Below are 23,738 nucleotides of genomic sequence, written 5' to 3'. Positions count from 1 at the left end.
ACCATGTGGGTCTGTAAAGTATTTCATAATGTGACATTTCCTTGTCCATTCCAATTCAGTGGTATGATGTGGAAAATAAAGTATAAATGAAATCAGTCAGAAATGAGAGCATTTCCCCCAAGATTTTAATTAAACGTGTTACATTGAAAAAGGGTTAAGAACCAAGACAATTGCAAAATCAATATCATTACATAAAAATACAGTACCTTGTATTCGTATTACACATGAAACTGGACAAAATTGCAAAATTGCAATAAAACTAAAAAAGTCAAGCTAAAAAAGGTGCAAAGGGCATAGTTATCTTACCTAAAATCTTTTAAAATAATTCCCAGAGCAGAATAATTATATGTATACGTCAGGCTGTAACCGAGTTACGTAATCAGGATACAAGAGGTAACTGGTATCCATTGATAATGGGGATATACCGCAGGATTACAATTTTAGAACATATTCTTTTATAATACACATTTTTGGTGTTAAAAATAATGTAATTTTTTTGCATTTGTGGTGCATTTTGAAAGTAACCCTCCCAACCCTGGTATACATGTCCTGTAATGATCTCGATATAATTTCCTTATTCAAAAGATGGGGTAATTTCGAAAACTTGAGCTAGCCTAATGAATATAAAACCTGGCAAGTAAAGTAAGTAAATAAGTTGTGAAAGCAACGTTTTCTGTTTCTTTTACTTTTTAAATCTTACCCGGATGTTACGCAGCTAATGATGTCAATACCAGGAAGTTCCAACACAGTCAACTTGTCCAGACGTTGTGTCGGAAGCTGAATGTCCCTCGTCGGCCTTTTTTAAATGTTTTATAAACAAAGTGCAACAATCGTATTTGGTTTGATAGAGTATCGTTTTAAGTAGGACTAAACAGCCTAGCCTTTACAGTGTATCCTCTGTGCAAGAATGCGTTATCATCGTCTGTGGTAGCTAGCAAGCTAACAAGCTAACAGCTAGCTACGGTTGTTTTGATTATTAATGTGAACATTAATGTTACATCCACTCAGGCTGGACTCCCCTTCCAGTGCTAGTAACGCAGCACCGGTTTGTTTGACATAGTCCACCTGATTCAGAAAGCAGTTGTATTTGTTAGACGTTGAAAACAACACAGTTTATGTAAATCTTGGGTAATGTTCAGCTAACTGCTTAGCTAACGTTAAACGGCGTTCGCCTGCCTTTAGCTCCCACTGTTGGGGACCGTGTGGTTGTCCCTTGCCCCGAACAGTGGACGTCTGGCGAGCTGATAAAGCTCTCTCTGAACCGGATCCAATGCGTGGGATGATGGGCACCCAGAGTAGTCCTGTCAAGAGTTACGATTATCTCCTGAAATTTCTTTTGGTGGGAGACAGCGATGTCGGAAAGGGAGAAATCTTGGACAGTTTGCAAGACGGATCAGTGGAGTCTCCCTATGCCTACAGCAGTGGTGAGTAACTCTTTCTGATGTTGTTTAGAAGTGAATTAAAAGGCCCATATCCAACATTGGCTAACTTTGTGTTGATCGTGTGTGACCTGCAGGGATTGATTACAAGACCACCACAATTCTGCTGGATGGGAGAAGAGTAAAATTAGAGTTATGGTAAGTGTTTTTAGCTGTTGATCAGGTTAACAGTGCCTGCAGTTATTGTATATTGTCTACTACAATGCTTGTGTTTGTGTGTCTGTCTTCAACAGGGACACATCAGGGCAGGGCAGATTCTGCACCATCTTCCGGTCCTACTCTCGTGGAGCACAGGTGAGAACTTTCTAGAGCCACTTTGGTGTTTTCCTTCATTTTGTAATAATGTATACATGTCAACATGTTTGGCTTTCCTTCCACAGGGCATCCTGCTCGTGTATGACATCACCAACGGCTGGTCGTTTGATGGCATAGACCGCTGGATCCGGGAAATTGACGAGGTAATCCCATTCAACCCAATTGTAGCTGACAAAGACTTAGACTTTGGACTGTTATCGTCCCCAAGGGAAGAGTTATTTTTCATGGTGCTGTACATATCAAACAACAAACAGCATACAATGACAAAGACAACGGTACACATTCATTGTGTGATGTCCTGTGCTATTGAGGTTGGGTGTGGGTAGACCAATTATCATGGCAGCTGTGTTGGTCATGTTTGGTTATATTATTAACAGATCACATGTTAAAGAAATAAATAAATACTGGAATTGCATGGGCAGGGTCTGTATCCTTCCACCCATGATAAAGACCGTTGTCTGTCAGTGCAACTAAAAATGAGAGATGTAGAATAGCTGTTGGAAATCTTGTTTAAGAGATTTAACAGAATTGGGTAATATTACCTCAATAAATACAGCAACAATGTTGTTTATTTCCTCCAGCATGCCCCGGGTGTGCCCAGGATCCTGGTGGGCAACCGGCTTCACCTGGCTTTCAAGCGGCAGGTGCCAACAGAACAGGCCAGGGCTTACGCAGAAAAGAACAGCATGACTTTCTTTGAGGTCAGTCCGCTCTGCAACTTCAATGTCATCGAATCCTTCACGGAACTTTCACGCATCGTGCTGATGAGACACGGGATGGAGAAATTCTGGAGGCCCAACAGAGGTGAGCTGGTTGATTGTTTTAGCAATCCAATTCTGTCAGATGAGGAATGTATGTTTTAAAAAAAATATATATTTTAATGTGTACAGTATTGACCTGCTCGAAAGTATCCTGAGATAACTTCTGTTGTGATTTGGCGCTACACAAATATAATTGAACTGACTTAAATGTGAAAAACTCAAAAGCATTGAGAATTCCCAGTTAGTAGTAAGTTACAGTGTAGTAGTAATCCACAGTCCTCGCTGTCAACTGTTGTTCATTGGTACTATTTCTTTGGTAGAAAGTAGTTCCAGTGCACGCCATTCAATGCAAGGTCTGTGGATTATCCAGAGTAATCTGGACATTATTTCTGAAAAGACACACTGCTCTTGAATGAATACATTTGGGTGAGAAATTAAAGTAAAAAACAACAAGTGTCTTAATAAGGTCTTGGGCCACCATGCACCGCCAGAACAGCTTGAATGTCTCTTGGCATTGATTCTCTGGAGAGAGGAACACCATTCTTCCTAAAGATATTCACTCATTTGGTGTTTTGATGATGGTGGTGGAGAGCGCTAACTCGCTGGTCCAAAGTTCTCAATAGCGGTGGCTACTAGTCCTGAGTGTCTCTAGCTAGGAACGCTATGGTTAACCAGGTAGTCTCGCAAAATGTCCCCCACTACACAACAGAGCCACTGGATCCCCTCACTGTAGGGGTCAAGCATTCAGGTCTGTACCATTCTCAGATATGCACATGCATATTCTCGCACTTGTTGAGAATATGGTGAAGGCTGACTCATGTGACCACTTTTTTTCCATATGTCTGTAGATCAGAGCCTGTATGGTTTGTCACTTAACTCTCAAACATGCATTCATATTTGTAAGAAGAGGGTTATTTACTGCAACCCTACTATAATATTGATATATAAATCAACTGGACCTGCTCAGCATTTAATATATGTCATAGAGCATAATTGGATGTTAATTGCTTAACTGTACCATGCAGTGGACCCATGGAAGCATCTGCATTCATTATGTTTCATTTATTGTGGTTTTTCCCTTCAATTTGTCACCCATCTGTAATCAGTATGTATCAGTCCCAATAGAAATGGCAAACTCACAAAGATGCAGACTCTGTAACTATTTGGCCACATGGGGAAACTACCACATCACTGCCAAAATCAAGTTATTTACAAATCTTTTAAATGTATCCATCATTATTTTAGATATCTTGTTATTAGACAAACAGGTGCGTAAATGTAAGATTTCAAAATTTATTGTTGAACAACTTTAGAAGGGACTGTAAAAAAAGAGACAATAGACAGAGTTAAGAAAATAAAGCTTAAATATAGATACCGGCATTAAAAAAAACAAGTTTAGTGCAAGCAGTAACAAATTTGTGTGGATGAAAATCTGTATATCAGCATCAGCCTGGCCTCAATGTAGCACAGTGTGTGGACACACTGAACAGATGTATTGAAGAGTGTTGCAAACTTACTGGAGTATCTGTCATGACATCCAGTCGTAACATCCATATTCTCTTTTCTTGTTCCACAGTCTTCAGCCTCCAAGATCTGTGCTGCCGTTCGATCGTCTCCTGCACGCCGGTGCACCTTATCGACAAACTGCCCCTCCCTGTGGCCATCAAGTCCCACCTCAAGTCTTTCTCGATGGCCAACGGCATGAACGCAGTTATGATGCACGGACGCTCCTACTCAGTGGCCAACAGCGCAGCTTCAGGTGGAAGCAGCGGCGGGAGCAAAGCCAACAGTCTGAAACGCTCAAAGTCCTTCAGGCCTCCACAGAGTCCCCCAAAGAACTCGTCGTCGTCCTCTAAGGGGAACTGTAAGATTTCATAGTGAAGGAGCAGACTAATGGTTGCCTCCAAAGGGCCAGTATTAATAATGTTGTTGCTCCAAGAGGTCACAGGGCCACAGACGAGCATGGAGAGCTACCCGCAGTCTTCACCAGGAGCGGATATAGCTGTGAACTAACATTGACCTTTGGGAACCGTCTGGTGGATTGGTTTCTGTTGTCTTTGCGCTTGCTGGTGCCATCTTGTGGATGTCCGTTTACCCGTGTTCTCTTACTGCAGAGGTCCACTGTGAACAAGTAGAACAAGATTTTCCTGGGACCAACAGATGTGAATCAAGGATTATCACTCTCCTGTTAACACTACAAACGAGTGGAGGGACGTTAGCTGTCTTTTATTTGGAAAAGGATTGTTTGTTGTATTTAAAGTTGGACATGAAGTTGTAAATATACTCTATGTGCTAGTTGTTTTGGTCTGTGTTTGGTAATTAATCCTGGAGGGGAACTTCTTCTGCTTGTTTTGTCCTGAATGTTTTGGGGGACCTGCTTTGGTGTCCAACTTCTTTGTGTGTCTTATGCCCTTTGTCTATTGTAGACAGTTCCCTTTGCAGTATCAAGGGTGCTGAGCTACTTATTTAAAACTCAGATTAGTTACGTTTTTAATTAACATTGGCTTAAATTGACTGTCACAAGACAGACTAGTACTAGATGTAAGAGAGTTATCCATTGAAAAACCATCTTAGTCTAGCACTTCTTAATCTGTGAAACTGTCCGGCAAAGTTGAGCCAAGTTGTCTTGTTTTGAAGACTTCCTGTGGTGCCGCTAAATTCCAGCTCAAATGAATTCCCCCTCCATCTCCATCAGTCATTGGTATGAACGTCTGTTGACTTTCTCAGGCCATTTTTGCCTCTAAATCGAATCTCCTCAGTCGTATCATTGCTTTAATTGGTTTAAACCACCAACAGCATGATCAGTTTAAATCTGTCAACTCTTGGAGCAATTCAGAGATCGCTCGGTGCTGATGAGGAAACCTTGTACAAACGCAGATGTACAGATTGTTTGCTCAGTTGTGGCATTTTGCCTTCAGGAAGTGCCGCAATCGTCTCTTGGTTGTTGAGAGGAATATTTTCATTCGATTGCTTTTTGGATATTTTATGTATATGCTATGTATTTATGAATGTAAGACAATAATCATCTGCTACTTTCCCGTGGTCATATGGTAATATGTCGGACTGTAAGAATCAGAGGTGGAAAGTCATATGTGTTACTGTAATATTTGATATTATATGAGCGTCGCCTCTTGGTTCAGTATTTGTACTTTTGCTGCTGAAGTTAATTATTATTTTCCAAACCTTCTAAAGAACCCCTGTTTGATAGGAGGAGTTAGAAATGTATTCTGGACTTTGGGTTAACGATGCAAGAATGTCAGATGAACTTGAAGACTGCAGAAAGAGCTCAGAAAGTCTTGTTTATTTAATCAGAGCTACCTTTTTTTTATTCTTTTAATAATTGAAAGATCTACACAAATACTTATATTCTGGTGTTTTCTTTCCACCTCTGATTGTGCTGTATTTCCACTTCAACATTCCCAGTGTCCTGCCTATGTGTCTGTGATAAGGTCATCCAGGGCATAAAAAAAATGTGGTGCATGTTTTCTACTGGCGCCTGTTTCATGTGGTGTATTGAGACCAGTACCATAGGCTAACAGAACTGTGGAGTGAACATTTAAAGCACTATATGTAAACGTTGGATTCTGATTGTTGCTCTCAGAGCTGTGTCTCTAAAGGTTTGGATACGGGATTGATTATAATTTGTCTCCATTGAAAACAGTCACCCATCAAAATAAAGGGTAAAACTACAAGGTTGCTTTGTGTTCTTGTCAACTTGTGCGCTGCAGTGATTTGTCATTCAAACATTTATCAAGGTCATTATGGGAATTGTGGGAATATTTTTTTGTACCCTTTGTTCCGTCCGGGCCCGCCGGTGCCCGAGTGCAATAAAACCCGGTGGGGGCGGAGGGGGGTGCTGAATTGATTAGCTGCTCTCTCGGTATTGGCCACTTTTGGATAACCGGCACATCGCTGCAGCGCATGAATGCAGCGCGGTCAAAAGTCACCCAAAGGTTGCAGGGTCACCCCCAGTGAAAAGATGTGGGGTGCTGCTTCTCATCGCCTCGGGGCTGCGCCGGGACAAAGATGAGACGCACACTATTGAAAATGTGGCGCTTTACGCCTTCCCACCTGACCGTGGCATCTCTGAGCTCCGTGTGAATGAGGGACGGTGGTAAATTGACCGACGTCTAGACAAGAAGGACGTAAACAACATGTTTTGCTAGACACGATGCGACACGCCCCGTGTTTGGGTTTCACGCTTTCCGCCTCGGCGCTCCAGGCGACTTTTAACAGTTTGCACTTTGATTTGCGCAAGAAAGCTAGTGTCTGCACAAGTTAGTATTGCGTAAAACATCTGGAAATATGTCATCAGAAGCTGGAGATACAACTCTTAGCAACAGCCACAACTGCGCTTAGCGAGGAAACAAGACTATTGCCCTATTTATGAATGACACCTCTATAAATGCTGTCTGGGCGCATTTAACGTTGGATTTCTCACCGGAATGTGTAGCTCCGTGCGCACGGTTGTTGGGACAGCTTGCCACCACGGCCCCACGCTTTCTTTGATGTTTTTACAATGTTTGTCCAGTTGCTTAGCGCACGGTGCTGCTTCATAAGAGTTTCAGACACTGGACGACCATGGGGGCGGTCAGAGGGGCTGCCCTTTCCACCTCCATTCACACTCTGAAAGGCTGATGTTGCGTCTTTCTCTCTCATTGTGCGGCTTCGTTCGCTTATTTCGCTGTTCGACGAAATCGACCTGAATGAGAGTTTTGCCCACTGTTGCACGAGTTTTGTTTTGATTATCAAGGCGAATATTTCATGCGAGCCAACTGCACCTTCTAACCGCTTTTTCTGGGATATATTTTGTTCAGTGAATGTCCAGCGTATATGGGAACTCGTCTTGGCCTTTTGGATTGATTCAGCTCTCCTCTCTGCGCGCAGTAAATTGATTTCCACCATGTTTACGCACGGAACGGACGACCACATTTGAAAATCAACATCACACTTATTCCGAAAGACCTAACGGAGGAATGGATTTATCCGGTGGGCGACTCATGCAAAACAGCAATAATGTATAAAATCCCTCTACAACTTTTGGAGGATAGATGTATAAAGGATAAATGTTGGCATAATGCACCCAACTCAAATAAACCACAGTTAGGATGGATACGTGCGTATTTGTTCATGCTCTTGGTTTCCGAATTACCCGAACTTTCTTTGTGTGCAAGTGTGGCAGGACCCAAAGTTGAACACGAAGGATTTTGTCCCAACAAGCTGAATTCCAATCTGTGGGTTGATGCGCAAAGCACCTGCGAGAGGGAATGCAACGTCGATGAGGTGGTGCTATTTCTCTTATCCCCATTAGAGTTTTAGGATTTGTCCGTTTAAATTTGCTTCCATAAATGCTCTTTTTGTCTTTGCAGGACTGTGCTGACTTTGAGAAATGCTGCACCAACGTGTGTGGCCTCAACAGCTGTGTGGCTGCACGTTTCTCTGATGGCACCTCTGCCCAGCCAGATGGGCAGGGTGGAGGAAAAGGAAGTGATGCCCCCACCTCTACAGCTACCTGTGAGGGCTTTATCTGCAGCCAGCAGGGGGCGATCTGTGACATCTGGGATGGACAGCCCATCTGCAAGTGCCAGGACCGCTGTGAGAAAGAGCCCAACTTCACCTGTGCTTCAGATGGCCTCACCTACTTTAACCGCTGCTACATGGACGCGGAGGCCTGCATCCGTGGGGTGACTTTAACTGTGGTCACCTGTCGCTTCTTCCTGGCTGGGCCCCACACCAGTCCCCTGCCTCAGGACACTACAGCTAACCCCACCCCGACATCCTCCCAGGAGGACCCCATGCCCCCCACGCTGTACTCCAACCCTCACCACCAGTCCATCTATGTCGGAGGCACAATCAGCTTCCACTGTGACGTTATTGGAGTCCCCAGACCTGATGTAACATGGGAGAAACAGAGTGAAAGACGTGAGCACCTGGTTATGAGGCCTGACCAGATGTACGGCAACGTGGTTATCACCAACATCGGTCAGCTTGTCATTTACAACGCCCAGGTTTGGGATACAGGTATCTACACCTGCATCGCACGGAATTCTGCAGGAGTTCTTCGAGCTGACTACCCCCTGTCTGTCATCCGCCGGGCTGATGATGATTTCTCTGAGGATCCTGAGATGCCCATGGGGCGGCCTTTCTCACCAGCAGACTGCCTGGCTGAAGTAGACCTGAAAGTGTGCAGTGGTGAGCGCCACGTGGACTGGTACTATGACAGCAAGCTTGGCTCCTGCATGGCCTTTAGCAACGGTGGATGTGAGGACAGCCGCAACCGATTCGAGACTTATGAGGAGTGCAAGGCCTCCTGTCAGAGAGAGGGGACGGGCATCTGCTCCCTGCCTGCTGTCCAAGGCCCCTGCAAAGCTTGGGAGCCACGTTGGGCCTGGAATTCTCTCATGAAACAGTGCCAAGCCTTTGCCTATGGCGGCTGCCATGGGAATGCCAACAGCTTCAGCACCAAGAATGAGTGTGAGGCAAACTGCCCACAACCCAAAAGGAAACCTTGTAAAACCTGTCGAGTTAAGGGGAAAATGGTGCCCAGCTTATGCCGGAGTGACTTTGCTATTGTGGGGCGGCTCACAGAGCTGGTGGAGGATCTGGACTCTGGGTTGGCCCACTTTAGCTTGGAAGAGGTCTTGAGAGATGAAAAGATGGGCTTGACTTTCTTTAATACCAAACACCTCGAGGTGACCATAGCCAAGATAGACTGGAGCTGTCCCTGTCCCAACATCACCATGGAGGAAAACCCTTTGCTTGTGATGGGTGTAGTGCAGGATGGCATGGCCATCATCCAAACAGACAGCTACGTGAGATCCATTACTGAACGTAGACTCAAGAAGCTACGTGAGGTTCTGGGTAAAAAGACCTGCAAGGCATCGTGAAAGTCTCTCAGGACTTAGATTTACTAGCCCACAGAGAGTCTGTGGTTACCTTTACCTTTAGCACTGAAGATGAGCATCAGAATTGCAACAAGAGAAGTCTTTAAATTGAAAGAAACATATATGCTAAATGACTGTATGTGAATGAAGTTATGAGTCATTTGTATGTACAATGTGTATTCGTTACAACATAGGTTGGTTGTACTACATTCCAGATGTGTTTTAATATCAGTGCTGATGTGCTCTTTATATATAAGTTTAAATATAGATGTTTCTTATTTTTTTCTCCATATGTTTGTATTCTGAAAAAAGATAGTAGCCAGAGTAGCAGCCACACAGGTTAATGCAAAATGCATAAAGATATAGACACCTGCAGTATGATACCTCTAAATTGTGTTTTTCTCTTTTACTGTATTGTGTTTATTTTGTTTTTGGCTCTTTAGTCATTTGCATAGATGTTTTATATAGGTTTCCTTTTGTTGTTATGTCTGATTTCAAGATCTAATATACAGCCCATTGTCTCTTAAATATCTCCCTCTGCATATCACTTCTTAGCTTAACAAAATAACTTCACTGACAGTCTCTGCAAACTCAATGAAGAAATAAAGAGTAGGTGGCTTTATCAAGGTAAATATAGTACACAGACAACATATACGTGAGCCTTGTTCATTTTACTCAAGTGTGCAATACAGAAGAATACATAGTGTATAATAGATTACATTATTTCTGTTTTGATTAAACAATAGAATATGGGGAAACGATTCATTAACAGTTCTGGAAATGTTGGCAATGTGTCTGAGCTTCAAGTGTAAGTTAAGGCGTTTTAACCCTCCTGCTCCGGAACAACAGGATACTTCACACCAAACTCTCCTTCCTGAACAGAAGACACTTGTTGTTTGCCGGCATGTCCATCTAGTAAAGAAAACATTTAAAGTCATATATTTTTGAACTGAATCGTTCACATTCTTATCTTTTTACATTTTATGGATAAAACTCCAATGAGCTGTTCACTTACTATTTTCTCCAGGAATAAACCATTTCTTTGTGCTATAGTATTGAGGAAGGAGATATCCCTAAGTCCCCACTCTGGGTTCCTGTAAGATGAAAAAATATAGCCTTTATATATCCCACAGTGCATTATCTTTTGTATGGATGACAACAACAAGTGAACCTTCATGATTATGTATACAGTGCTGCTTTCGGTTATCTTAGTAAAATTCCTGACTGTCTATGTTTTTTGCTTTTGAGTCTTACCTCTGCCGTAGGCTGTAGTCAAAGTCAACATTACTTTGAGGGGTGATCTGACCATTCACTGCATAAGGCTGTGGGTAACAACAAAAGATGTTAAGTAGCATAATAGTGTCACCCTTTTATGTTTAGATTCGATCATATCTGATAACATGTCATGAATAGTAAGTATCATGTAAGAGGATGAAATGTTTTTTCACTCACCCCATATGTCAGTAAAAGACCTTGCGGCTTCAGCAATGCTCCAGCCCCTTTGAATAAACCCTGGAAGAAAATAATGATGTCTTAAGGTACCCGCATTCATCACGTGCAGTGGGGGTTGAGTGGCAGGAGGGACAAAGACTCCAGCCCTTTTTGTTCTTGGTCTCTTTTACAGACTGTAAGACTGGAGGTAGAAATGTGTAAATTGCTCACAGTTATTATCTGAGGAGTTACGAGTCAAAAGGGTCATACTGTATATTCACTCTGGGGGGCATACACTGCAATATTTCAGCCATATGTAAACAAGACCAGTCAATAGATCACTGGACAACACTTAAAGCTGGACTATGTACATTTTGAAAAAATAAATAACACAATCTTTCTTTTAGAAATGAAAAGTGAAATGTTTAAGCAATAAAAAACACTCCTGCTCAATCCAATACACTCGCAGGTTTTGCTGCTACAGCCTTGCCTGGTCTGTTATGACCAGTAGCATTTGCTTGCTAATGTTAGCTGACTTAAGATGAACCCACTAGGGGGCACTGAGTGAAAATGAGCTGAGGGAACTTAGTAATTACTTTTTGGATGGATGAGTTATTACAAATTAGTTGACAAATGTGCACCATGTAACTACAGCAGACACCAAAATAATAATGGCTCTTTTTTTAATATCTAGGTCCCGCTGTGCAGGTGCTTGTAAGGCCTTTAACATTTCAGTTTATATTGTGCTTTAGTGTTGCATAAGGTATTACTAAACAAATGTGCAATTTATCAAATGCCCACAAATGAAACGCCGCACATTAAACCTGGAGCCTGCGTGGGTCCTGAGGGCCCTGGGGAAGATGCAAGCTACTGGTAATGCAGTTGTGAGTCCATGGGTTAGATAAGCCCCTACCTCAGTGCAAGCCACTGGAGAAATGTGGATCATGTTGATGTTGACTACCAGATCCAGGCTCTCTGGCGGGATCCCTCCCCAGTACTGGTGAGGCAGAGAAGCATCCAGGTGGATGGCAGGCTTCACATTGTGCAGCTGGTAGTGGGCTCTGTACGCTTCTATACTGAGAATGGGAACAAAGACCTTATTGTTAATGCGGGCACACACCCCCCCAACAAAACACAGGTTTTACCAGCACAGTGTGCCTGTCCTGCACCAGTAGTATTAAATTCATTACCGTAATACCTGAGTTAAATGGCCAATGCCTTTCTTCAAGTTTGCTACGCAGAAACTATTGATACCGTAAACACCCGAGTTTATAAGTGTGTATAAGGTCCAGCTGTAATATGATGACTATAACAGAACTGATACACACAGCCTGTAGTTACCTGGCTAGAGACTGCCGGTCGTACTCTGATGGCTGCCAGATGATATTCCGCAGGGCCTGAGCGAAGTGTGTGACATGTTGGCCGGTACCGGAGGAGATCTCCAGAGCCTGCAGGGGTCTCCCGGTGTTCACGCTCTCCAGGAGCACCGCCAGGATGGGCTCCTTGTTCCTCTCCGCGGCGGCGGCGCTCAGCATCGTGCTACAGCCCGGGTATAACTGTCGAGTAATGCGGTACACTGTACGAAGCAGCCACTCCAGTGTACCTAAGTGCCGTCAGTCCAGATTGAATAACTCAACGCCACCCACGAATGTTTTGTTTTTCGGCTGAAAAAGGTCCACTTCCGGATTGTCTCACGTGACTGAGCCGTCATCCAATAAGGACACTGGGCGGGCGCCGTTATAAAAGAATGACCACACAAATACACGTTTTACATAGAGGGTTTCTTTATTTAAGGGAAAATAGCGGTCAGGTACACAGCCTATTTTTTTAAACAACATTTACACAGTATGAACGTCCCCCAGGCTCAGACTGAACTATTTAACAGACACAGCAACTTATAATAATTTAAAATCTGTCCGAGTAACAGGGCATAAATAGAAACAGCAGAAAAGAACAAAATGTTTTGGCAATCAAAAATATACATAACGGGATTGTCAGTGTGGTAAAGTGAAGGTTAACACAACACGATCTAATTTTAATGAGAAAAACAAAGGATACTTATCCACATGTAGGGCTATACAGAGTTTGTGTAAAAGAGACCCAGAATGGGAAAATAATACTGTGAATCTCTGGATCTGTTACACATTATATACATTATTAATGTGTTGTAAACGCTGGTAATGTTACTAAAGCAGTGTGAACCAAAAGTATCTAAACATATTTTTATTTACACCTTTTAAGGTTACTGTATACTCAGGTAGTCAGTGGAATAAAATGCAAACATATTAAATTACAGTGACTTAAATTGTGTGCTTCAGTCAATGATGAGAAGTAAAACCTGCTTTATTTGAACAAAACAATATTCAATGATGTTTCATGCAGTGGTGAGCGGCTTGTCCCTCTCCTCCAGCCCAGCTGCATGTTCTGCATTTTGACTCTTCTCATTTTCCAAACTGAGCAGTGTTTGTGGTATGTTAGGAGGAGACTCCTGGCTCTCAAGTGGACAGTCTTGTACCAGAGAAGCATTCAGACAGAGGAAGGTCTGGTTGTTGCCAAGGGCGTCCAGACTAGTCGTGGTTGTGACCACAGAATCACTGAAGATCGTGTTTGAGAAGACGGAATTGAAAGTGAACGAGGAGCCAAAAAGTGACTCCTGCACAGGGGTTTTGGGGTCTGTGGGAACAACAACTGTTGGGTCTCTGGGAGGTTTGACGGGAGGAATGGGCTCAGGCTCACTGTTATTGGCGTCTGGCTCTGGTTGCTTCTGACTGGCCTCCTGATTATTGCTCTCTCCTGGAGCCTGGATTGAGTGCGGTTCAGTCTTGACCATCACCCTGCAGTCGCTGTTTACACTGGAGCGTCGGGACGATCCCTCTGCTGTGGAAATGACACTGCTGGCTCGGGGGAGACTTTTGGGCGACCTGGACCCTTTCAGTCGCCCCTCTTTCCCCAGAGGGGTGGAGAAGCAGTTGAGGCAGCCAGACATTGAAGATGACTTACCCTGAACATACAGCACTGTGACAGGGGAACAAACTGAGGCCTGGGTAGTTTCAGCTTTGCTAGAGCTGGGTTTTGAATTGATCCCATTAAGCCCTGAGTTCATTTTGACTGCGCCCCCTGAATCTGACGAACGACGTATCACTTTCCCTCTTGACCCCCTTCGGATGCTCTTCGTCCCCCTGGTGAGCCAGAAGTCCTGAGAGAGCACAAGATCTTTCTGCTTTGGTGTAGCCTGGATAGCTGAATTCTGACTGCTGGTGATGGGCATGGTAGAAGCTTTCTCCTTGTGCTGCATCTGCCTCATTGTGTGTTGGGGGGTGGAGGTATCGCTGGGTGGCTGGTAAGAGGAGGAGGAGCGGCGTGATGGGGGCTGCTGAATGGGGCTGCTGCCATTTGACCATGGCTCATTTTCCAGGCTCAGGCTGAACTCACCGCTGCTCTCACTTTGGGCTCGACTCTGGACGCCATTCAGCCCTGGAAAGAGATTATGATGTTTGTATTAAGAGCTACAATACAATAATATTCTTACTGATCAACAGGGGGCAGCAGAGTCTCTCTAAAGGCCTCTGCGTCAGCATAGAGATTAATATGAAACAAGGTCATGATTGCAATTTGATGGATTTACTCTAATTCCTGAGCTGGTAATACATCTGTATGCTTGCTGAATCCTCTAAACGAGTATCCACAGGGCTTTACCGTGATTTTGAAGCTCGTCGTTGTCCTCAACTCCAGATGGCACAGCGCTGTCATTCGAATCCTTATCTGTGGGGCATAAAGTGAGAACTCACTGAATAGTTACAAGCAGTTGACACGTCTGGCTTTCTATGTTTCAAATGAGAAAAAGCACATGAGAGTGCCGTCTTTGCTCTACTCTCCTCTACACTATTATTCTAGCGTCTAACTACTGAAGATGACATCAAACAAAACAGTGGCTCATGAATGCCTCTACCTGTCACCCAAAGCTCAGAAACATCTGGGACCGTGTCGGTGGTGTCAGTGGTGGTGGTGGTGGTGACGTGGCCAGATGGTAGAGTGGTGGGATGATTAAGGTGGAGGATGGACAAAATGGATGTGGTAAGGGATGAGGTCAGTGCGTTCTTCCTGTCCTCCTCCACATCAGCCTCTGACCCTTCCTCCTCGAACAGGGCCGAGGGGTACACCAAGCTGCTCAGGGCTGCGTTGTTGGACCAAGGAGTGGAAGAAGTGGGGAGTGGATGAGGCAGGGGGACAGACAGGTGATGTGGTCATGGAGATTAAAGGTATTTTTAAAGGTTCTGTGGCGTGGAAACATGGAGACAGGGATGGTTTGCTTTCTCGATTAACAACACAACAGTCTAAAGTTGTGGTTTTAAACTGTTAATGTTTCCTTACAGTGTAGTGGTAGGAAAGAGCTCATGCAGCACCAGTGTCCTCCTGCAATGCAGCATTTCTTTGACCTCTATTAATACCCCAGATTGTCTTCAAATATAGCCACTTCGCTAGAAAATAACTGGTGCAGATGCTTAAAGCTGTAATATATTGAATTATTTTAGGTTAGTGTGGTGAAATGCAAACATATGACTGCCAATTTTATTCTGCTGGGAAGCATCCTTGCTGACAATCCTATTCAAACTAGGGTTATTTTTTTGTTATGGCATGTAGCAGATGGTGACAAATAAAATAAAGCATAGGTTCGGTATTATATATATATATATATCAAGTTAGCAATGAAATAAAAGGCTACAGTCAAGATGAGGGTAAACACTGGACCACAGTCTTTCTTACACATGGAACGACGGAAGAGGGACTTGACTTTGTCTTTGTCCTTCAGCCTGTTCCTCATACGGGGAAACATTTTCAGAGTGGCTATTTAACAGCAAGTGCAGCCACATGGGAGGCAGATAAGGGGAATGATGTAAGGGGGGAGAGAGGTAGGAAGGGAAGAAAAAGACAAGGGAAAGAAGGGAGGAAGGCAGGAGCGAAGAAATGCATTAACAAACAAGAAGGACACAGGGAACTGAGGACTGTTGAGGAAATTTCACAAACATCATGCATCAGGAAGAATGACCCTTTGGACATGACACACACACACATGCTCTCTTTTAAACACAATGTGTTTGCAATATTTATTTATTACATCGAGGAACTAGATCTTCTTCTTTAAAGACATGCTATCTTTTCTGAATTACTAAGATCTCATTCTTTATGTGTAAGGGTTTGTAAAAAGGTCAATTAAAGGGCCATTTTGAGAATTTCTCTCCAGCATTTCCAGCTTTTGTTAACTTCAATGAATAAAACTGAGACATGACAACAGTGCTTAAACAGTTTTACTTTAAAATCCACTTTGAGTTTTTGTTTCTCCTTGAAAACTGCTGAGGTGTAGGGGGAAGTTTTGTCAAATATGTCTGTCCTACAAATGCAGCTTCATGTGCAGATGAACCAGCTGAGGCTGTTGATTCACCCTCGCCCCTCTGTCCTCTGGCTGTGGGCTGGACCTTACACGAACACACTCCTGAATGATCTATGTGCTTTGCTTCTGATGATGATCTTACTTCCTGGTCTATGGCTGAAGCAGTGAAGGGGGGACATTGGTACTTTGATGAGACCGATTCCACCAAGTCAATGGGAGATGATCTGGTAAACTGAAGAAGGTCATACTTACTGCTGTTACGTCGGGGTGAGAAAGCATCACCTGCTGAGGTGGAAGCTGAGCCTCCAGACCCATCTGAGCTGATGAAAGAGCTGTTGTCGTGACAGAAGAGGGGTGGCTCAGCAGCACCCGAGTGTGTGGGTGTGGGTGGGCGGTCGGGCCCATGCTCACGGCTACTGGATTTAATCAACTTCTTCAGTTTCAGAGTGATCCAGTTTCCACGTCTGTGGAGAGGCAGATATATGAGAGCAAAGAGAAACCATAACAGAATGAGACACAAATAATGTAGATATAGTAACATAGATGGGGGCCGGGCTGGTCCACAGAGAAACAACACCATCACCAATAAAAAATCACCAATCATGCAGAGGTGAGCTAGACTAGCAATGGATGTTAATGCTTGTCTACCATTCAGATTAAAGTATATTTAAAGCTGCTGTTATCAATATACGTATATTAACAATGGCTACGACACAATGTTTCTGTGAAATGGGTGACTCATAGTGACGGACCCATACAAAAGCTATAATCTGACTCTGTAATCTACAGGGCATTTAAAGCAACTATCTGGTGACCACAGCAGAGCATTTATCAGGTAAAGACTTATTTCCCACAGGAAGTGGAAACTAAAAACAGAGTTAAAAAAGTTAATTCAGGTGAAATATGCAGGTGAACTGAAATAACATAATTTGAGACTCAATATTTTCAAGAAAGAATGTGGAAACAGACAATTGACCGATCACTTAACCATAGTAATGGTGAAAAAAATCATAATTTATCACTGTTATAGACAACTTACCTGCGAGGAGGTGATGGCTCATAAAACTTGTACTGGTCCATTATCTTTTCCTCCAACTTCTCCTTCTGCCTTCTCAAATCATTAAGCTTGTCACTGAAAAGAGACGGGCAGATGGATCATCAGTTATAATTGTGGGATTCCTGTTGATTACTGTGGTATTTTGGTGTCCTGAATAGAGTACATTTTGTGCTGTTTGTTTAATATGCTAGCTCATTATCAAATTACTGTAACATGCTGTTAATCCACACAATAGATCCTATTTAATGCTACATTATCCTGCCACAGTATTAGACCCATTTGCTTACATATACTGTCGCTCTTCGACGTGAAAAAGATCCTTGCTCTCCATAGTCTGCTCCAACAAGGTTCGGTTCTGTAGCATCAGGGTCTCGATCTGGCTGAGCAGGTGGCGATTCTCTTCCTCCAGGTTGCCCTTCAATTGGCTCAGCAACTAAACAGGCAAGCGGGCACAAGTGCACATATGTAAGCATGTGTACAAAACACATACGATCATGGAATTAATTGCAATGCTATACATAAAGTCAGCTTCCTGAGCCTATGTAGCACTGACTGAGAGTTTGAGTGTGGGGAGGATAAGAGGAAATTACAAGATTATATTATGTAATATGCAATACAACAGCAGCTCAACCTGCCACATGTCAATACCTCACACTGGTTGGTGAGCTTTGTGGAGGTGATGTCCAGCTGCTGAAACTCCTTTTTGAGCTTGGAGAAGTCGGCCTCTAGCCAGGTGTGCTCCAGCTTGGCCTCATTCAGCTGGCTCTTGAGCTGCTTGTGATCCGCCGTCAGCAGCTCGTTGTCATTAAGAAGCTGACGGTATGTCTGGTTCAGCCTTAAAAAAAGAAAGATGTACAGTGGTGTTTGTCCAAGCATTAGTCTAGGTGTGTATTGGTGTGTATGTGCTCCGGTGGCTTGTGCCTCCTCACCAGTCCTTCTCGTTACGGAGCCTGCAGCATTCAGCGGCAGTGGTCCTGTGCTGTTCCTTCTCCAGAGCCATCCTCATCTGCTCCTCCTTCAGGGCTTTCTCAAGGCCCTCTAGCTTGGTCCGCTGCTGCAACAGGCTATTGTACCTAAAGATACCACCAAATAGACACACAAACACATGCATGAAAACACACATACATGAACATGCTGGTACCTCGCATGGCATGATAATTTATCCACATTCCGTATATCTCTCCTTTCCCCAACCTGTCCTGCAGTGTGCGATGCTCCAGCTCCAGTGTGCGATGTGCATTTTTCAAGCAGCCATGCTTGCCCATCAGGATCTCAAACTCCATGGCCTGACGCTCATGCAGAGCTGCAAGCCGCTCGTGGTCTCGTAATAGCTGCTCGTGAACACCACGCAGCTCTTCACGTTCCCGTATGGCACTGTCTCGCTCGCTCTCTGTCCCCGACTGCTGCTGCTGCAGCTGAGCATTCTGAGCCATGAGGGAGGCACTCTGTGAGTTCAGAGTGGACTTCTCCACCTGGAGAAGAAAGGCAGTTAATGTAGCATGAATGCTTTCAATGTGTGATGTCTGCATGCATATTGATGCAGAGGCTTTACTGACAATCTTACAGGACTCTATCGGTGTACCACAGAGAATAGTGTGTGTTTTAGTGGCACCTGCAGGTTAGCGTTGTGTGTCTGCAGGGCTGTGTTGTTCTCCTGCAGTGAGGCAGCCTGCCTCTGCAGGGCGAGGATCTGAGCCTGCTGGCTGTCAGACTGACTCTCCAGCTGCTTCAGCTGGGCCTGCATAGCCTGGCGCTCTGCTTCCAGTGTCGCATTCTGGACAGGGGAGGAGGGGAGAGGAGTGGAGAAGAGAAGAGAGAGCCAAGATGCTGATACCACTTTGACTAACTGTCCAATATGTTGGCTTTTCTAATTATTGTAAAATGTGTTTACAAGAGGAAGAAGAACATAAAAACCAGTACATTGTTTGGTCTATTATTAGCATAAATCAACATCAAAAGCAAGTGCTAGTGTATTTAAGAACAAACAGTATAATTTTATAAATTGGTCACTGTATAGTTCATCCACTTTAATAAGGGCCAACCACTGACATTCCTCTCCACTTCAATGAGACGGTCTTTGAGTTTCAGCAGTTCCTTGGTGGCCTCCTGGCTTTCACGCAGCCATTCGCTCATTGTCCTGCCAGTCTCTCTGGGAGGAGTGGAAGTCAGTGCTGTCTCTTCCTCCTGCCTCTGTTGCAAGGCCTCATAGCTCAGTTTCACCTATGAGGTCAAAAGTGTCAAACACTGTAACAAAGTACAATGCCTTTCTTTCGCCAATATGTCACTTACAGATCTGCAATGGTACATTTTATGACATGACTTACAGTCTTAAGCTCCTGGCGCAGCTGCTGGTTCAGGTTGGAGGATTCCTGCAGACGAGCCTCCAAAGCTGCCATCTTGTCATTTTTAATCTGAAGAGATTTTTTCAGAGACGACTCCAACTCTGACTCCAGCATCTTGAACCTGCTGCATAGGGGAAATACGGAATTTTGTACCAACTGTGGCTTTATAACACTCCTCATTTCTCACAATATTCTCTTCAAATGTTATGAAACGTATGTAAGCACCTGTTGTCTGGTGCCTCCTGTTCAGCCTGCTGTGTACTATCCTGGTTCAGGACCTTCATTTCCAACTCATGGGCCAGCCTCTCCAGTTCATTGCCTCTCTGCTGGGTCTTCAGCTTTTCACTTACCAGCTCCTAAAAATGGACAGTATACCTGGATTACACTACATAGTATCTTTAAAGAGACATTTATTGACATTTAATGTTATTTTTGGAACTTAAACTTCCAGAACACATTTCATTTTACTGCTTGGGAGAAGCCTTTTTTGAATGATGTTCTAGGGGTTTTAACCAGGAGATAATGACCAAATTTTCATTAGCAGTAAATCTGCGCATTTTATGTTAATCTGCAGGTAGTAGCATTTACAGTAGAAGAATGCTTTCTGAGCAACTACGTTACTGTCACTGTGATGCAAACACATTAAATTCATTTTTACGTGCTGTCATTTTTCAAAATAAATGTTTGTACTTGTTTTGTGAGTTGTGGATCTTGCATCTGTTCAAATCATAAAATCTATCAAAGGTCAAATCTGAGAAGCTCTGTGAAACACATGCACAATGCTGCTGTAGCTTTATCAGTGAAACGTTAGGGCAGATTATTTATTCAGTCAGCATAAACTCGACAGCACAGACTTCTCCCCTCACCTCTCTGAGGGTGGCCAAGGTCCTCTGGTCGATAGCAGCTTGCTTGGTCAGTTCTCTGTTGTCTCCCTCCAGGCCTTTGACCCTCTCAGCAGTTTCCCTTAACACCTCAACCTCCTTTACAAGAAAACGCATCTCCCTCTCCAGGCTGGCCATACAGACATTGCTGCTGTCTAAGTTGGCTTCCTGGATTTCAGCCTGAGACAGAGGAACATGGAACAAGGAAACATTTATTCAAGGACAGTGTAAGTCTTCCAAACATGATCCTAACCTTACTGACACCTTGCCCTTTGAAAACCAGCCTACTTACCTGCTGGCGGAGTCGTCGATTCTCTTTCTCTAGTTGCCTCTTTTCCCTCTCAAGGACTGTGGTTTCTTGCTCCAGGCTTTGCTTCTCTGTTTCCAGTTGCTCCAGGCGTCGGGCAGAGATCCGGAGTTCCTCTAAAGTGGCCTGCAGACTCTGGTTCTCTGCCTCCAGCTCCTGAACCTCCGCTTGCAGGCGCTGAACTTTCCGGTCTAAACAAATTGACAAATCAGTAATTGTATGACTGAATCACTACGATCTTTAATGTTTATTTGATCTACAGAACCTACCGGTGTTATCAAGGGAAGTCTGTAGATGCTGATTAACCGTGTCCAGGGCCCTGCACTTGGCCTCTAGCCGCTGTGTGTGCTTGCTGGCGTAGGAGGACCGTGTTGGCAGACCTGTGAAGATGCTGTCATGGCAGGGACTGCTGCTCCTAGAGCCAGGGGAGCGATCACGTGATCCAACAAAACAATGGAGCCTGTTGTGATTGTTTTCCAAGACTTCCAGATCAGACTGTTCTTTGAAATGATCTCCACTGTTCCTGTCCTCTAGCTGTCCTTTCTCCTGAATATGAAGGTCTGTATTATCTGTGAGGAGGATCTCACTCTGAACTCCCTCCAGTTCTTCTGCGTGGAGCGGCTGATGGCAGTTTGAATCTCCATGAAGCATCTCCTGTGTTTGTTCATCTGTTGACGAGGTACAGTTGTTGGTGCTACACACCACTTGGCAGACATGGTCACACTCAAGGTGGTGGCTATGTTTGGGCTGTGTGCTGTTGTTCATAGAGGCAGCTCTGAGATCCTCTATGGTCCTTAAGAGACTTTGGTTCTCCTTCTCCAGCTTCAGCATCCGACTGCGGGTCCTCTCACTCACCTCCTCGCTCAGGGACTGCTGGCCTTTACACAAACACATGATGACATTTAACCGAAGGAGGACTTGAGACAGACAGAATGAAGTACTAGTTGTAAAAAAAGGTGCTGTGCGCTGAGTTTAAGACACTCATGGAGACCTTTATTATGTCTGTGCACAGTTTCAATGTTTGTTGAGTGTAGCTTAGCTCAGTCAGTCTATCAAATGTCTGTAGGATCAGTAGCAAGTTTTTAAACTTTGTAATAAATATACCTGCACATTTAACATTCATGTCAGTTACATTAATTTGATATACAGTAATCAAGCTTCAAGAAAAGATTACTGACATAATAAATCTGTAAATCACAATTTACAATTACAATAAAATAAATGTTTTGGTGAAACCTGATCCATGTACATCGTGTAAATGACCTAATAGTCAAGTTCATGTTTCAGGATACATTTTAATAGCATGCAGAGACATAAAAAATAGATACAAAAAGTAGATAAAAAGGGCTACTATTATACTTATAATAAGTACTCATGCGTTAGATGTACACACATAATTTACATATCCATTTCCTTACCTACCATACCATTTCAACCAAACCCCTACATTTATTATCCTATTACTTCATCTTACTGTGTCACCAGCTCTTACCCTGAGAGTTGTCAGTGGTCTTAGACAGCTGCTCCAACTCCCAGCCCAGGTGCTGGGACTCCTCCATGCTCCTCCTCTGAGCCAAACACAGAGCCAGGTTCTCTTCCTGCAGCTCCTCAATCCGCCTCCGATCAGCCTCCCGCTCCTAAAGTGTAGACACAAAGTATCAGAGGTATTAGAACAGATTCTGTCCAGCTGCTGAAGGGACTATAAGGTTAATAAATCTGAAAGAGGATATCCATAGTAGAGTTCTACATGTTTTGAATTACATTGCCACTGATCTCTGTTGTCAGTTGTGGAAGAGGTTTAATAGAAGGCAACACAAAGATAACAAAGAAGACACCTATTTGTGTACCAATGTCTGACCTGTTCCATGTCGTGGACCCGGGCCTTCAGCAGCAGACTCTGCTTCTCCAGCTGGTGAATTTTATCTGAGCGTGCCCTCCAGCCTGCCAACTGATCCTCTAACACCTCTTTGGTCTCTTGTAGCACCCTGTTATCCTCCTTCAGCTCCTGAAGACACACACACACACACAAAAACTCTTAGATTTATGTATTTCATATTCCACACACTAAACCTGTTTGCTCATTAGCTACATGTTTTACCTTCTTGTTCATTTTTACACCTTATTATCTAATAAATCAATATGTAATTGATGAATTGCAGTACTCCAAGCATCTATAATCAAAATCACTGGTAAAGCGTTTATAAGACAGTTAACCTCCACTTTGGCCTTGTAGAACTCTATCTTGTGTAGTTGCTCTCTGTAACGTCCCACTTCACTCTCCAGCTTGTCCGCCTTTATGGCTCTTTCTCTCAGGGCATCCAGTTCGTCGCGGTAGGTGCGGGCTGCACGGGCATCTACTAGCAGCTGGGAGTTCTGGTGAGGGTTCAGACAGAGGCATACTTTATAGCTAAACTGTAAAAGCTCAGCACCATTCTTGGTCCTGGAAGTCACAAATATATGTTTTATGTCAGTGTTAGTTTGTTACATTATTTGTACTTAAAGCCGCATTAATCAATGCAGGATGTATTAACAGTACATCATGGGAACCTGTATTGTGAAAGGAACTCACCAGACTCTGCTTCTCTGTTTTAGTGTCTTTCACCTCATTGATTTGGTTTTACTGTCTGTTACTTTTGCTTTGATTCTGTCTCCAGCTCTCATCAGCCTCATTTTGAGGTTCTGGCAGGCAGCTGTTTTTAGCAGGCAGCTTTGATTAACCCACTGTACGTTATCAGCCCAGCACCAAAGGGAATACAGACATAGTTAGCAACTAGCCGGTGGAGCATTTAGCAGCTTAAGAGCCAGATATTTCCCTAAGGATGTTGGTGAGGACTAAATTGGAACTGAAAGGAAAGTGAATATTGGATTTACATTCATCAGGTGGACACAGACATGACTCAGTACGAATGCTAATGTTGCTTTGTGCCTGCTG

The 23,738-nt window shown here is 43.7% G+C and overlaps 4 protein-coding genes across 4 annotated transcripts in view; 2 read left to right on the top strand and 2 right to left on the bottom strand.

The window, feature by feature from the left end:
- The first annotated feature begins 716 nt into the window (after positions 1–716).
- LOC118327051 (ras-related protein Rab-40C-like) lies at positions 717–6,207 on the top strand. Its single transcript, XM_035660242.1, has 6 exons — positions 717–1,424; positions 1,517–1,577; positions 1,673–1,733; positions 1,820–1,897; positions 2,336–2,558; positions 4,092–6,207. The coding sequence occupies exons 1-6, from the start codon at positions 1,271–1,273 to the stop codon at positions 4,391–4,393; spliced, it is 879 nt and encodes a 292-aa protein (XP_035516135.1). The 5' UTR covers positions 717–1,270; the 3' UTR covers positions 4,394–6,207.
- Positions 6,208–6,328: 121 nt separating this feature from the next.
- Positions 6,329–9,951, top strand: wfikkn1 (WAP, follistatin/kazal, immunoglobulin, kunitz and netrin domain containing 1). The gene is made up of 2 exons (XM_035660244.1): positions 6,329–7,798; positions 7,885–9,951. Exons 1-2 carry the CDS (start codon positions 7,532–7,534, stop codon positions 9,400–9,402), a joined length of 1,785 nt encoding a protein of 594 aa, XP_035516137.1. The 5' UTR covers positions 6,329–7,531; the 3' UTR covers positions 9,403–9,951.
- Positions 9,952–10,051: 100 nt separating this feature from the next.
- Positions 10,052–12,520, bottom strand: mettl26 (methyltransferase like 26). The gene is made up of 6 exons (XM_035660243.1): positions 12,172–12,520; positions 11,744–11,906; positions 10,852–10,911; positions 10,654–10,721; positions 10,415–10,493; positions 10,052–10,311 (listed from the first exon to the last, which is right to left on the bottom strand). The coding sequence occupies exons 1-6, from the start codon at positions 12,363–12,365 to the stop codon at positions 10,255–10,257; spliced, it is 621 nt and encodes a 206-aa protein (XP_035516136.1). The 5' UTR covers positions 12,366–12,520; the 3' UTR covers positions 10,052–10,254.
- Positions 12,521–12,547: 27 nt separating this feature from the next.
- ccdc88aa (coiled-coil domain containing 88Aa) overlaps positions 12,548–23,738 on the bottom strand; it is a 22,900-nt gene continuing 11,709 nt past the window's right edge. Inside the window, exons 10-29 of the mRNA XM_035660241.1 lie at positions 23,021–23,179; positions 22,665–22,811; positions 22,299–22,443; positions 21,076–21,684; positions 20,792–20,997; positions 20,485–20,679; positions 19,844–19,974; positions 19,601–19,742; positions 19,326–19,496; positions 18,889–19,050; positions 18,471–18,748; positions 18,206–18,349; positions 17,925–18,111; positions 17,564–17,709; positions 17,259–17,351; positions 16,472–16,683; positions 15,595–15,675; positions 14,780–15,004; positions 14,527–14,592; positions 12,548–14,304 (exon numbers count right to left, since the gene is read on the bottom strand). Coding sequence (XP_035516134.1) covers positions 13,205–14,304; positions 14,527–14,592; positions 14,780–15,004; positions 15,595–15,675; positions 16,472–16,683; positions 17,259–17,351; positions 17,564–17,709; positions 17,925–18,111; positions 18,206–18,349; positions 18,471–18,748; positions 18,889–19,050; positions 19,326–19,496; positions 19,601–19,742; positions 19,844–19,974; positions 20,485–20,679; positions 20,792–20,997; positions 21,076–21,684; positions 22,299–22,443; positions 22,665–22,811; positions 23,021–23,179 — 4,599 coding nt within the window. The 3' untranslated portion in view covers positions 12,548–13,204. The remainder of the gene's footprint in view (positions 14,305–14,526; positions 14,593–14,779; positions 15,005–15,594; positions 15,676–16,471; positions 16,684–17,258; positions 17,352–17,563; positions 17,710–17,924; positions 18,112–18,205; positions 18,350–18,470; positions 18,749–18,888; positions 19,051–19,325; positions 19,497–19,600; positions 19,743–19,843; positions 19,975–20,484; positions 20,680–20,791; positions 20,998–21,075; positions 21,685–22,298; positions 22,444–22,664; positions 22,812–23,020; positions 23,180–23,738) is intronic.

This window comes from Morone saxatilis, unplaced genomic scaffold (genome assembly GCF_004916995.1).
Source record: "Morone saxatilis isolate NCDOM2014 unplaced genomic scaffold, NCSU_SB_2.0 Contig17, whole genome shotgun sequence".
Classification (NCBI taxonomy): Eukaryota; Metazoa; Chordata; class Actinopteri; family Moronidae; genus Morone; species Morone saxatilis.
The sequence above is the reverse complement of the archived record's forward strand: the minus strand, read 5'-3'. Positions and strand labels throughout refer to the sequence as shown.